Source organism: Bison bison, unplaced genomic scaffold (genome assembly GCF_000754665.1).
Source record: "Bison bison bison isolate TAMUID 2011002044 unplaced genomic scaffold, Bison_UMD1.0 scf7180017864370, whole genome shotgun sequence".
In the NCBI taxonomy this organism is placed as follows: Eukaryota; Metazoa; Chordata; class Mammalia; order Artiodactyla; family Bovidae; genus Bison; species Bison bison.
This window is the reverse complement of record NW_011494942.1, coordinates 15075106-15089636: the sequence shown is the minus strand read 5'-3', so window position 1 is coordinate 15089636 and position 14531 is coordinate 15075106. Positions and strand designations below refer to the sequence as shown.

Sequence of the window (14531 nt, the reverse complement as noted above, 5' to 3'; positions counted from 1 at the left end):
GAGTGGGGTGCCATCGTTACATATTATTCATTTCTATATCTTTGATTTAAGGAAAGAACCAACAGATTAGGCAAAGTATTCTGTGATCAAAAATTTGAAAGGTGTATTTGGGTCAGAGTTTAGTTAAAATATAAATTTGCTAAAGTGACAAGACAAAAAGGACCTCCTGCAGAGAGATCTTTCCTGCAAAGAACACTTTCCTGGAAAAAAAAAAAAAACATCTCACAGCTTTGGATGGCTGGTTGTCCTGGTCTCAGCTGAGATCTCTCAGTTGGGATTTGATGACTGAGTAGCTATGGAGGATAGCTTCAGGAAGAAGACCCATTTAGCTTTGAATATTTGAACATGATTAACTAAGGAGGTAGATGTTAGTAGTTAGAAATTTTGCAGTCAGAAAAATTAGGGCATGGGGAGCATAGTTTAGAACATTTATTTTGGATAGTCTTAATCTTTTGCTTTTATTTTCCTAATATCAGAAATTGTTAAAAATGCAGAACTTGATAATGCTACTACCCCAGACTAATGTTAAAGTATTTTTTTAATGTGCAACAGCAAATTATCAAAGGTCTACTTATAAGTGAAGGAATCATCTTTTTGCTTCACCAGGCAATGGCACCCCACTCCAGTACTCTTGCCTGGAAAATCCCATGAATGGAGGAGCCTGGTAGGCTGCAGTCCATGGGGTCTCTAAGAGTCAGACACGACTGAGCAACTTCCCTTTCACTTTTCATTTTCATGTATTGGAGAAGGAAATGGCAACCCACTCCAGTGTTCTTGCCTGGAGAATCCCAGGGACGGGAGAGCCTGGTGGGCTGCCGTCTATGGGGTCTCACAGAGTCGGACACGACTGAAGCAACTTAGCAGCAGCAGCAGCAGCAATATTTGTTTCACCTTTATCATTTGGTGTTCCTTTTAAATTTTTTCAGTAATTTTTCTGTTTTTCTTTAGTTGTCATCTTTGATGTCATCAGTTGGTGAGAACATCCAAAGATCATAGTATTTTGGACCCAAAAGGGACCTTGAAACCACTTAGTCAACTACCACTGATGTAGGAAGGAAATGAAGCCCCTGTAAATTTGTACCAACTAATGTAAGAGATTAGCTGGAAGCACAGGGATAGAATCCTGAACTCTTGCTCTATGCTAATGGTTTCCTCAATGGTTCAGTTTTGTTGTTTTCATGTTCTCTGTCTTTGCAGGGAAAATAGTGGAGAATTTAACTGAAGTTGAAAATTATCAATGATGACATTTGCATAGTTCTTTGTGTTTGTAAGGTACACTCAGCTATATTAGCCTGTGATTGAAATGAGTAGCTGAGGTAATCTGATATTATGGTTAAGTATTAGTTTTAATTTTTCAGTATCTTCCTCTATTGAAAAGGAGTTATAATGTTCTTCCTCAAGGAATTGTTGAAATTACAAAGAAATTGTAAAGGGATTAGTACATTTATATCACTTATATTTGTGCCTGACACACAAATTTACTATTTTTACTATTTTACACAAGTTTACTATTTTTACCATTGTTATTATTTGTTATTGTTTGGTTCTAATTCAGAAGTATTGTAGACTAAGGGGAGAAATTCTACTATCCAATTTTTATAGGATAGGAGAGGGAAAGGAGTTGCAGAAAATTCAGTTCTCTGTATGAACTTAGGAATCTCAGCCTCTGACCTAGTGTTTACCAAAAAAGAGGACCATGTCATTTTGGCTCATTTTCTCATTTAATTTTGGTCAACAGCTGGAAATGGAGATCTTGAAAGGTCTTTTTATTCAACCACTGTTCTCTGTATCATCCTAGGCTTTGTTACATTTTAAGAGTAAATTATTTGGTACTTTTTTACAGAAATAGAATTTTTCATGGAGGAAGAATTTCCAAACAAAGGGGCTCTTTTAAATATATTTCACTGAACTAACCATCATATACTGTGGTTCTAGTCAAGGCTATGGTTTTTCCAGTGGTCATTTATGGATGTGAGAGTTGGACTGTGAAGAAGGCTGAGCGCTGAAGATTGATACTTTTGAACTGTGGTGTTGGAGAAGACTGGACTGGACTGCAAGGAGATCCAACCAGTCCATCCTAAAGTCCAAGTCTCCCTTGGACTACAAGGAGATCCAACCAGTCCATCCTAAAGGAGATCAGTCCTGAGTGTTCATTGGAAGGACTGATGTTGAAGCTGAAACTCCAATACTTTGGCCACCTCATGAGAAGAGTTGACTCATTGGAAAAGACCCTGATGCTGGGAGGGATTGGGGCAGGAGGAGAAGGGGACGACAGAGGATGAGATGGCTGGTTGGTATCACCGACTCAATGGACATGGGTTTGGGTGGACTCCAGGAGTTGGTGATGGACAGGGAGGCCTGGTGTGCTGCGATTCACAAAGAGTTGGACACGACTGAGCGACTGAACTGAAATGAATTGAACTGAATTGAACTGAACCATCATACTGAGCTTTCAGTGAAACAAAATACCAATTACCTAAGTTTGACTTCTAAAACCCTGTGATTTGTTTTATAGAGAGGAAACCACTCCTAATTTTTCCACTGTGTTAAAATAAACAAGCAACAGGGGAAACCTGAGAAGTGTAGTTTCTCAAAACAGGCCAATCCAAGAAGGGCTTTTTCTTTCAGACGTGTTGCCAGTTCAGCCCTTTTCCTTCCCACACTGTCATTCCCTTTGCCTTCCTGCTGCCAATTATCCACATCCTGTCAAGGAATAGAAGAAATATCCACAGTTGGTCTTTGTTGAATTGGTCCGAAAATGATAGTGATGGTAGAGGCAAAACTAAGGAAAGGCCCAGAGCAGTGCTTTAACCTTTTTGGAATCACAGACCCGATCTGACACTGAAGATGAAAGCCAAGGACTTTGCCTCAGAGAAATGCACAGATGCAAACATTCATGAAATCTCATGTACAATTTCAGGAGGTGATGGACTCTCTCAAGCCCACTTTAGGGTGGAAGAGATCACCAGTGTCATAAAAGCTGACAGTATCCCTGACTTTCCTCCTCTTGAGGGCTTAGGGAGAACAAAGGATTTCAACGTCGTGCTTGGGGGTGCATCCAGTCCAGAGCTTGCTAAAAGGTGACTGTGAATTGCCTTTTGGAAAAAGAAAAGGAAAGCAAGAATGAAGGATCTGCCTCGGAGTGATACTGTTTCCTCCTTCCAGAGCCACTTGGACACACTTAGCTGTTATAAAATGGGAAGCACATGTGTTTCGTAAGGAGTTCAAGTTAGACATTTTTTTGTGAGATACTAACCCACTCAGGTCTCTCAAATGAAGCTTTCTTTGTGTAGAACATCCTTACTGTGTGAAGATAACACATTCATATACAGATTTTAAGAAATTCTTGAGGAAGATACCTTTGAGGAAAAATTAAACAAACAAACAAAAAAAAAAAGTGAAAAGGGGCCAGGGAAATAAGGATGAGGTGGGAAATATTTGCTGGATTATGTGGTTTGATTTTTTCCCTACGGTTTGTACTTTAAAATACAGAAATTTGTCTGTAGGTGAAAAGGAGTTGCTTTAAGTTTTCCTGGGGAAGTTTGTTGACAGCTTCCTCTTCCTTCCTTTTGATCATCTTTATTAAACCAACCAATCACATGTCTTCCGTGTGGACATATAGTGCTTCCACTTTGTACAAGTGGCAGATGCAGGCTCCACACAAGTTGCTGCCCCTAAAGAAGTGGCATTCTCATTACCTGGTTTGGTTCCCAGGGTCATAGGCACATGAAGTAATTTTCCGTTGCATATTCATGAGCTCTGGTCTGACCACTGATGCTTAATAACTTTGTTTTTGTTTTGTTGTTTAGTCACTTGGTCCTCTCTGACTCTTTTGCAACCTCATGGACTGTAGTCTGCCAGGCTCCTCTGTCCATGACATTTCCAGGCAAGAACACTGGAGTGGGTTGCCATGCCCTCCTCCAGCAGATCTTCCTGAGCCAGGGATTGAACCTGCATCTCCTGCATTGCCAGGCAGATTCTTTACTGTTGAGCCCCTGGGGAAGCCCAATAACTTTAACTTTGTTACCTTGGATAAGTTACTTAATCTCATACAACCTTAGCATCTTTTTTTTTTTAGGGGTAAAACATTTGTGAGATGTTTTGTGGGTGAAAGACATTGTCCTTCTCAAGTTACATTCAGTAGGCAAATGAACTCTTATTTTGTTTAGGATCATCCCTGTGACTAGGGTCATCATATAGTAATAGTTGCCAGAATGCCTCTGTTATTTGGGGTTAGATAGGATAGTAATATATAACTGTAGCTAACTGTACTAGGTTGTATTCCCTGTATTTTTGTACAGCTTATTATTCTTCACAACTTTCCTATGAAGTAGACACTACTCAACTTGTCCAAAATCTTCCAAACAGAAAGAAGCAGAGCTGGGGATTGAAACCTGCGTGGTGTGTTCCAGAAACCATGTTCTTAACGGCTATCTTTTCCAACCTTCTTTTGAGCTAGAGCCTATTCACACTGAAAAGAAAACGTTACATGTAGTGGACTCTGACACTTATTTAATATGCTTTTTCTTTTCTGTTTCAGGTATCTGACAGCAAGCAGCAATAGAAATTTCCTGCTTACCATGAGGCCCTTCTTAAAAAGGGCCACTTTGGTCATAAGTTATGTAAGTATATATATGCTTTTGAAATATCTAATAAGAAATATTTTACTTTGACTCAGAGACATGATCCAGATTGTTTAATAGAATCAGCAATCGAGCCTAACAATATGATTTTAAGGTCAAACAGTTTACATACCATAAATGTTACAAAGCCTTGGAATGTAAATATGGAAGCATTCTAAGGATATGTGAGTTCAGTGACACCAACAGCGTGAACTGTACTTTGTGAGTTCTTTTTAGGATGCTGGTGCTGAGTTGTTTCTGCAACACAAACCTGGCTGTATCAATTATCTGTTCCTGCATTAAAAAACACCTAAAATGTAGTGGCTTAAAACAAAACCATCATATTAGCTTCCCTAAATGCTTTAGTTTGGGTCACATCCAGCTGGCTGGTTCTTCTATATTTTTGGCTGGGGTTACTCAAGCAAGTTTGTGCAGTTAACCTCTCTGTGATAACTCATCCTCTTAGGCCTCTTTCTGTGGCTACTCTCTCTAGTTGGATGGACAGGATCTTTTTACAACCTGACAACTGGGTTCTAGGACAAACTGCAAGACCTGTGAAGTTTCCACTAGATTCTTTTGTTCAATGCAAGTCACAAGACCAGATTTAAAGGAAGGGGAAGTTGACTCCACTCTTGATAAGAAGAGCAAATAGAAGGTGCATACAGAAAAGATAGGGGTTCTTAGTCCTGATCTTCAGTGACTATCACACTGGGCATCTTCTTACACAGTTGAATGCTTCTATTCAAAGAAATTAGGAGATCAGTCTCTTTTGCTGTTGCTGTTTTTCATAAATTGTAAGTCCAGATTTATAATAAAGTTTGATAGGAAACTTATGAAAATGTTTTTGAATTGTAATATTAACAATTAATGATATTTAAATCAGCATAAAGGCATGTTTAAGCACTGCAGATGGTGATTGCAGCCATGAAATGAAAAGACACTTGCTCCTTGGAAGAAAACCTATAACTAACCTAGACAGCATATTAAAAAGCAGAGACATTACTTTACCAACAAAGCTCTGTCTAGTCAAAGCAATGGTTTTTCCAGTAGTCGTGTATGGATGTGAGAGTTGGACTATAAAGAAAACTGAGTACCAAAGAATTGATGCTTTTGAACTGTGGTGTTGGACAAGACTCTTGAGAGTCTCTTGGACTGCAAGGAGATCCAACCAGTCCATCCTAAAGGAAATCAGTCCTGAATATTCATTGGAAGGACTGAAGCTGAAGCTGAAACTCCAGTACTTTGGCCACCTGATGAGAAGAATGGACTCAATGGAAAAGACCCTGATGCTGGGAAAGATTGAAGGCAGGAGGAGAAGGGGACGATAGAGGATAAGATGGTTGGATGGCATCACCGATGTGATGGACATGAGTTTAAGTAGGCTCTGGAAGTTAGTGAAGGACAAGAAAGCCTGGCATGCTGCAATCCATGGGGTTGTAAAGAGTTGGACACAACTGAGCAAGTGAACTGCTCAGTTCAACTGAACTGAAGCAAGAAGGTGTGCAAAAACTGAATGAGATGGAGAGCTTTGATTGGACAATTTCAGCAAAAGGGGCAGACGGTTTCTCTAAAGAATGCCCCAGTATCTTTGCATAAAATAAAGACAATTCAACTTTCATTTCAGAAGTGATTTATATCTTCGTGTTGTTTGGGAATGCAAGAATTTGACAGTACTGCTGTGACGCCCTGTACTTCCTGCTATAGGGCAGTTAATTCATTTAGGCAGTTAACGGAGAGGTAGAAAGCTTTTCATAAGTCTCTTGAGTCTTAGTTGCCTTCAGTTCAAAATTACCTATATGCCAAAGTAGCGTATTTTGGGATGACATATTCTGTTACCTCTTAGTAGTTTAGGGAATTCATATTCTTTCAGGATACTTTTCCTGTTACTTTTATAGTTGACATTTTCCATTGCAATATCTTTAAAATTTTAAATTTAGTTTATGTGAGTGTTAATTAAAATGATTTTTAATTTCTTCTTAGGCATTATTTACTGCTGATATGCTTTTGACTGACACTCTATGTTTACTTTAGATTTTTGGATTTGGGGTCACTTATGTAAAAAAGCATTCATGAAATAAGTCAGTGATATTCCTTGGAAAAACTCCAGCCTTAATTCCCTCCTCATATTAATCCTTTAGCTTTTAGTGAAGCAGAGATTTCCCTCTGACTCTGATAGGCAGACACAACATAATTGGTCCCTACTAAAATGAGAATTACATCTAGAAGGTCTGTGTGGGTGAATTCTATAAACAAATGTCATCCCTACTGAAGTGTCTTTGGCCTCTGGTTTTCTCAACCCATCTTTGGAATGGGATAGCACCATTCAGTAATAAAACTCCATTGAGTGACACAAAAATTGTTTCTTGGGGTTGTTGAAATAACTCTGTGTGGGTAGTCTGCTTCAGAGGATTTGAGGGTTGGAATATTTCCAAATGTGTTTATTCAGGACATGGAGGTATCTTCTACCACAGCTGAAGTTAAGTTTCATGGGGTTGTATGAGAGCAGTGATTAAGACACAGAGCATTGGAGACCAGTGACTTGAGTCCAACTCCTAGATCCTGTAGTTTATTAACTGTTGGATTCTGGGCAGATTACCTTTAAGCTTCAGATTCCTCATCTTCCTATTGGACAGGTAGGCCTCAGGTGGAAGGATCTTTATAGTAAGTCCCCTACTTATGAATGAGTTCCATTCCAAGAGCATGTTCCTTAAGTCTACTTTTTTGTAAGTCCAACAAAGTTAGCCTAGGTACCCAGCTAGGCTATATAGTACTGTACAGTGATAGGTTTATACTTTTCATGCAAATAAAACTTTTAAAAAACACAAAAAATAAGGGAAACACTTTTAATCTAATAGTACCTTCAAAAGTACAGTAGTACCATACAACAGCTGGCATACAGGGGCTGGCACTGAGTGAACAGGCAAGAAGAGTACTGCCTGGAGGAGGGAGAGGAGGTGGGAGATGGTACTGCACTACTGATTTTTATACAGTACTATACAGTGGTTTGTTTTAAAAGAATAAGAACCAAATATAAGTTTAGATTATCTTAGTGATTATATATTAGTATTCCTAAAGAGTGGCTTGCCATGTGGCTCGGTAATAAAGAATCCATCTGCCAATGCAGGAGACATGGGTTCGATCCCTGGGTCAGAAAGATACCCTGGAGAAGGAAATAGCAACCCACTCTGGTATTCTTGCTGGAAAACCCCATGGGCAGAGGAGCCTGGCAGGCTACAGTCCATGGGGTTTCAAACAATTGGACATGACTTAGCAACTAGACAACAACAACAAAAGTACACAAAAGCACAACCACTGTGGAAGATGCACACACATGACAGTGTTCACCAGATGTGTGAACTAGCGTGTGATTAGACATGCAAATGCAAGTTCACATCCTTGAGATTTCACAACTTGAAGGTTCTTATGTAGGGGACTTTGTTGTTGTTCAGTCACTAAATCATACCCCACTCCTTGCTGCCCCATGGACTGCAGCACACCAAGCTCCTCTGTCCTTCATTTGCTGTTGGAAATGGCAACCCACTCCAGTATTCTTGCCTGGAGAATCCCAGGGATAGAGGAGCCTGGTGGGCTGCCATCTGTGGGGTCGCACAGAGTCGGACACGACTGATGTGACTTAGCAGCAGCAGCAGCAGCAGCAATGGATAACAGTGACAGCTGTTATTAGATTTGTGTGCCTTTCCCTCTTCACCTTCATTGTTTTCTCTCCCCTCTAACTATTTCCATCTTTTCTACTCATCTTCAATGATAGAATTTTATAAAAACGCTCATTAAAAAATGTGTTTGTAGGACAAAATATTTGTAAAGCATCTGAAAGTATTTTCCAGAAAAGCAGGGCTTATTTCCAACAAGCAATTTTCTCAGCAAATCTTCCTTTTTCCAAAGGTGATCATTGTTCTGTACTTTCGTCTGTGGATAATGGGAGGATCTATGCCCCTCTTTTCAGAGCAGGATAATCCAGCTTCATTTTCGCCTTACATTCTTACAAGGTCAGTAGAAGTGAATTTTTTTAACTTTACTTGGTATTTATCTGATTGTTTTAAGTAATCTTAAATGATATATTGACTTTGCATTTTAAGGAAAGAAAGGTTGTGTTCTAGTCAGGGTGTATGGAAAAAAGATACCACTGTTTAGACATTTGGAATTCTTTTCAACAAATGGTGCTGTTTTATCAATATTATTATAATTTTGTCATTATTGTTCTCATATTGGTATACATTTTATTGAGCACTTAATAATAAATATCTATTGAGTGTCTCATAAGGCAAACGTTATGGAACAAGTACTGAGAGGTGTTTAGGGGTTAACTGGACATCATAACTATTTGTAAGATTGAAATCAGTGGGAAAGTTGAAAGTAACAAACAGAAGTGAGTAACAATTTTTGCTAAGATACAGTCAGTTATATATAACCATTTGGCCTTACGAGATTTAAGATAGGGGAGTAAGAAGTGATGATGACCAGTGGATTTTGTTCATTTTAATTCCTTATCCAACCTGCTGTGATATACTTCTGAGGCTCTCAGATATAATTATATTTGATAGTTTTCACTTCTTGAGGATGTATTATTGCTATAATACTTGTACATTCAGTTTACTGTTCTTAAATTTATTTTGTTTTTCAAATTCTGAGGTGTATGAATTGCGTAGTATGTCAAATCATAGTTTTATATACTTTTTTAATATCTAATAGTTTTCATATTAGTAACTTACCTTCTCTTTTTTGTGTTTGCAGAGACATAATAAATCTTAAACCTTGACTGATAGCATGTATATAGTTTAGCTTATTTGTATCTTTTAGGTATAGGATATTGTTGAATTTTGTTTTTATAAAGCCAAGCAGTGATTTCTGTTTTATTTCACTTAACTTCACTTATTTACTTCATATGTCTTAATTGGTAAATTTCTAGTATCTTTGCATTTTATATCTTTCTTTTTTGTTCTTAGTGTTTTCTTATTTTTAAAGAATATTTTCCATTCATAAAAGATAACTTCCAATTTGATGAATCCTTTTTTATAGTAAAAATTGTGTCACAATTGCTTTCATTACTTGAAATATCTATTTGTGTTAAAAAAAAATCTTGAATATGCTTCAGAAACCATATGGTATACAGCCTTGATAGTTGATTTAACCCTTTGAAGTAATCTAGAGGCTTATAAATTGTTGTTTATGTTTTATATTTTTCAAAAAATTATTTAATTAGTCCATTTACTAAGCTTGACATTTCTAACCCAGATTTTTATTAATATTGCAATCTACTTGTCCTTTTTTAGGTTTCTCTCACTGGCTTTCAACATCTCCAGAGTTCCTTGTCTGGGTATTTTTAGCTCATTGATAAAATGTTTCAGGTTCTGTAGCTCCTTCAGTAGCTATTTTCTGCCTTTAAGAGAAAAAAGCAACTTTGCCAGATCCTGTTCTTGCTTATGGCTCCATTTATTTCCCTTAGCCCTCTATTGGTCTCCCTCCAAGCTTTCTTGTCTGATGAATTTAAGTGATCATTCTTTATAGTTGGATGTAGCCTATTCATCTGGAGACTGAGCATACCAGTGTCCAAAAGCCAAGCTTCACGCAGGAGATAGACAGACGAGAACTAGAACAGATTGCTCTCAACTACCAACCAATCATTTCATTCGTAGCTCTGTCATCAGCAAACACATGCCTGCCCCCCAGTCCTTGGTGTCTGGACAAGGTGCCTTTGGTCTCTGGCTCACTTGTCCTCCTGTCTATACCATCTTAGCTGCCAGAGTAGTCAGGTTTCATTTTTACTCCTGCCAGTGGTAAAAAAAAAAATTCTTTGGTGGAACCTCTGGCAGATTTAGGACCTTGGGGGCTATCATTCACTAGATTCTGCCTTTCACTTCCAAAGTATTTATGTATGTTTTCTGAGGCAGCTGATATACCTTTCATCCAGGACTTTCTGTCTGTGAATCTATCTGAGTTTATCTAAGTTTATCTCAGTCACTCAGTTGTGTCCAACCACTTTTGACCCCAACAGAACTGCCAGGCTCCTCTGTTCTTGGAATTTTTCAGGAAGGAATACTGGAGTGGATTGCCATTTCCTCCTCCTGAGGATCTTCCCAGTGTCTCTTGGATTGAAGGCAAGTTCTTTCCGACTGAGCCACTGAGAAAGCCAAGTGACTCCTCAGACAGTTCAGTCAGTATAAAGTGATAGAACAGAATGTCCTAACACCTTTATATTATTTATCTTAAACAAACAAACACATATCTTTTAGTTCTTGTGTTTCATACCTAAAATACTCTGGGACATTTCAATGATAGTTGCTATAAATGGCCTTTCACATTCCTCTAAGGTAGCTGTATTATAACTGATTCTTTTGAACATCCAGAAAATTGTCTTTAATACCTCTCCTGAGTAAAGTTTGTACACTGCTTGCATAACTGTTTGACTTCTAGTACAATGATGATTTTAAACTGGGTTATCTTAGTCTGTTCCAGTTCTCTTTTTTTCCCCTCTTCTCATCAGCTGTACAATTTAGCTATGACTTGGCTGGCTTTGTGGGTCTGTCTTTACCAATTACAGGATTGTCAGTCAGCCAAGTATTGTTAATGCTTCACCTCTTTTAGTGGATTTGTAAACTGAATAACTTTTATAGCATCTTTGCTTCCATCTTGCAAGGATGGAAGTGAAAAGTGAAAGTGAAGTCACTCAGTCGTGTCCAACTCTTTGTGACCCCATGGACTGTAGTTCCCCTGACTCCTCTGTCCATGAGATTTTCCAGGCGAGCATACTAGAATAGGTTGCCATTTCCTTCTCAAGGGGATCTTCCTAACCCAGGGATTGAACTTGGGTCAGGAGGATCCCCTGGAGAAGGGGATCTTAATAACTTTATTATCAGGTGAGAGTTTTCAAACTAGCTTTCTCGTTCCTTAATAATTGTTGAAGTTAATGATTACAGATAGTTTTTAAAGTATCCTAAAAGCTTTTAAGGGTTGCTTGGTCAACTCTTTGTTTTTTGGTTTCTTTCAAATGACTTCTTGTGACTTAAGTTCTGAGATTCCTTCTCTTTTAGATGATCTATTCCCATGTATTAGCTAAGAGGAAATACCTGCCATTTTCTGCCTAACAAAACTGAGATTCAAAATCATGGTATACTCTTGGGAAACCTTTGTTAAGAAAAAGTATCTAAGACTTGGAAAAGCAAAGTGTGACTGTGGCATTCACTGTGATGCAGAGCATTGGCTAACAAATCTAGAGGAATCCAACTTTGGTTGACTTGCTACTTACAGTCACTGTATTTTACAACTCTGTTCACTTAAAATTTTATGTATAGAAATCTGACAGGTATGATTATTTCTTTTCTCTCTAGTAGAAAATAAAATTTCAAATGTTAGTTTTATTCTTTGTATATAATTTTCCAGTCTTATTACTTTTTACTTTTTCATGAACTGTGAAAACTTTTCTGAAATTTACTTTATATAGATACATATATATTTATGTTTCTGGAGTTAAGTTCAGTTCAGTCTGACTCAGTTCAGTTCAGTTCAGTTTGCTCAGTCGTGTCTGACTCTGTGACCGCATGGACTGCAGCAGACTAGGCTTCCATGTCCATCACCAACTCCTGGAGCTTGCTCAAACATGTCCATTGAATTGGTGATGCCATCCAACCATCTCGTCCTCTGTTGTCCCCTTCTCCTGCTTTCAATCTTTCCCAGCATCAGGGTCTTTTCTAATGAATCGGTTCTTCATATCAGGTAGCCAAAGTATTGGAGCTTCAGTTTCACTGTAGGTCCTTCCAATGAATATTCAGGACTATATTTCTTACATAAACTCAATTTATATCTGTATTTAATAATAGCTTTATTGAGATATCATTTACATGCCATACAATTCATTTATCTCCAATGTACATTTTGGTCATTCCCAGTATACTCACAAAGTTTAGTGCAACCATCACCACAATCAAATTTAAAGCATCTCCCCAGAAAGAAACCTCATATCCATTAGCAGCCACTTCCCATTTCAGTCCAGTCCCCCAACCCTAGGCAACCACTGATCTATTTTTATCTCTATAGAATTATCTCTGTAGAGTTACTTATTCTGGACATGAGCCAGTGAAATTATATGAAATGCTATCTTTTGTGACAGACTTCTTTTACCTAGGAAAATGTGTTGAAGATTCATCATGTTATAGCATACAGAGATAAGTATTTTTTTTTTATTCCACAGTAATATGCCATTGCACTGGATATATCACTTTTTATTTTCTCATTCATCTGTTGATGGACATTTGGGTTGTTTCTACTTTTTGTCTGTTACATATACTGCTGCTACGAACATTCATGCACAAGTTTTTGTTTGAATATAAGTTTTTGTTTCCTTTACATATGTAGCTAGGAATGTAATTGCCAGGTCATATATGTTAACACTGTATTTTACGTTTTGAAGTACTGTGAGACTGTTTACCAAAACAGTCTCTACCAGTGGTATATGAGCATTCTGGTTTCTCTACATCCTTTTCAACACTTGTCTTTTGAAAGTCTTTTTGTTGTTGTTGATTTGATTATAGCCCTACAAGTGGTATAAAATGGCATCTTATTGTGGTTTTGATTTGCATTTTCCTCCAGTACTCTTGCTTGGGAAATCCCATGGATGGAGGAGCCTGGTAGGCTGCAATCCATGGGGTCTCGAAGAGTCGGACACGACTGAGCGACTTCACTTTCACTTTTCACTTTATGCATTGGAGAAGGAAATGGCAACCCACTCCAGTGTTCTTGCCTGGAGAATCCCAGGGACAGGAGCCTGGTGGGCTGCCATCTATGGGGTCCACAGAGTTGGACATGACTGACATGACTTAGCAGCAGCAGCAGCAGTGAGAGTGATGTAGACAACCTTTATATGTGCATGTTAGCCATTTCTATATCTTCTTTGGAAAAATGTCTATTCAAATCCTTTGACCAGTTTTTAATAGGGTTATTTGTCTTTTTGTTATTGAGTTATAATAGTCTTTATGTATTCTAAATGTGATATTTATATAGTCTATATATATGATTTATAAACATTTTTTACCTTTCTGTGGGTCGTTGTATCACTTTCTTGACGACAAAAGATTTTAACTTTGAAACGCACGCACACACAAAATGCTTTGAAGCATGAAAGATTTTAACTTTGATGAAATCCAATTTATCCATTTTTTGGTGGTTGTTCCTTATGCTTTTGCTGTTATATCTAAGAAGGTTTTTGCCTAACTCATATTCTTTTTTAAATTGGCCTTGTTAAGTGTTTGATTCCCTAATTAATACATTATGTAAATTTTTAGTCTTCACTGTGCGTTTGTACAGGATGTTTTTAATATTTTATTTATTTATTTTAATATAAATTTATTTATTTTAATCAGAGGCTAATTACTTTACAATATTGTATTGGTTTTGCTATACATTGACATGAATCTGCCACAGGTGTACATGTGTTCCCCATCCTGAACCCCCCTCCCACCTCCCTCCCCATACCATCCCTCTGGGTCATCTCAGTGCACCAGCCCCAAGCTTCCTGTATTGTGCATCAAACCTGGACTGGTGATTTGTTTCACATATGATAATATACATGTTTCAATGCCATTCTCCTAAATCATCCCACCCTCACCCTCTCCCACAGAGTCCAAAAGACTGTTCTATACATCTGTGTCTCTTTTGCTGTCTCGCATACAGGGTTATTGTTACCATCTTTCTAAATTCCATATATATGCGTTATTATACTGTATTGGTGTTTTTCTTTATGGCTTACTTCACTCTGTATAATAGGCTACAGTTTCATCCACCTCATTAGAACTGATTCAAATGTATTCTTTTTAATGACTGAGTAATACTCCATTGTGTATATGTACCACAGCTTTCTTATCCGTTCATCTGCTGATGGACATCTAGGTTGCTTCC

The 14531-nt window shown here is 37.9% G+C and overlaps 1 protein-coding gene across 1 annotated transcript in view; it reads left to right on the top strand.

Moving 5' to 3' along the window:
- The window catches only part of TMTC1 (transmembrane and tetratricopeptide repeat containing 1), a gene marked incomplete at its 5' end in the record, with an annotated part of 314006 nt that overhangs the window by 141210 nt on the left and 158265 nt on the right, over nucleotides 1-14531 (top strand). The window contains 2 exons of the mRNA XM_010856048.1: nucleotides 4541-4622; nucleotides 8526-8629. Coding sequence (XP_010854350.1) covers nucleotides 4541-4622; nucleotides 8526-8629 — 186 coding nt within the window. The remainder of the gene's footprint in view (nucleotides 1-4540; nucleotides 4623-8525; nucleotides 8630-14531) is intronic.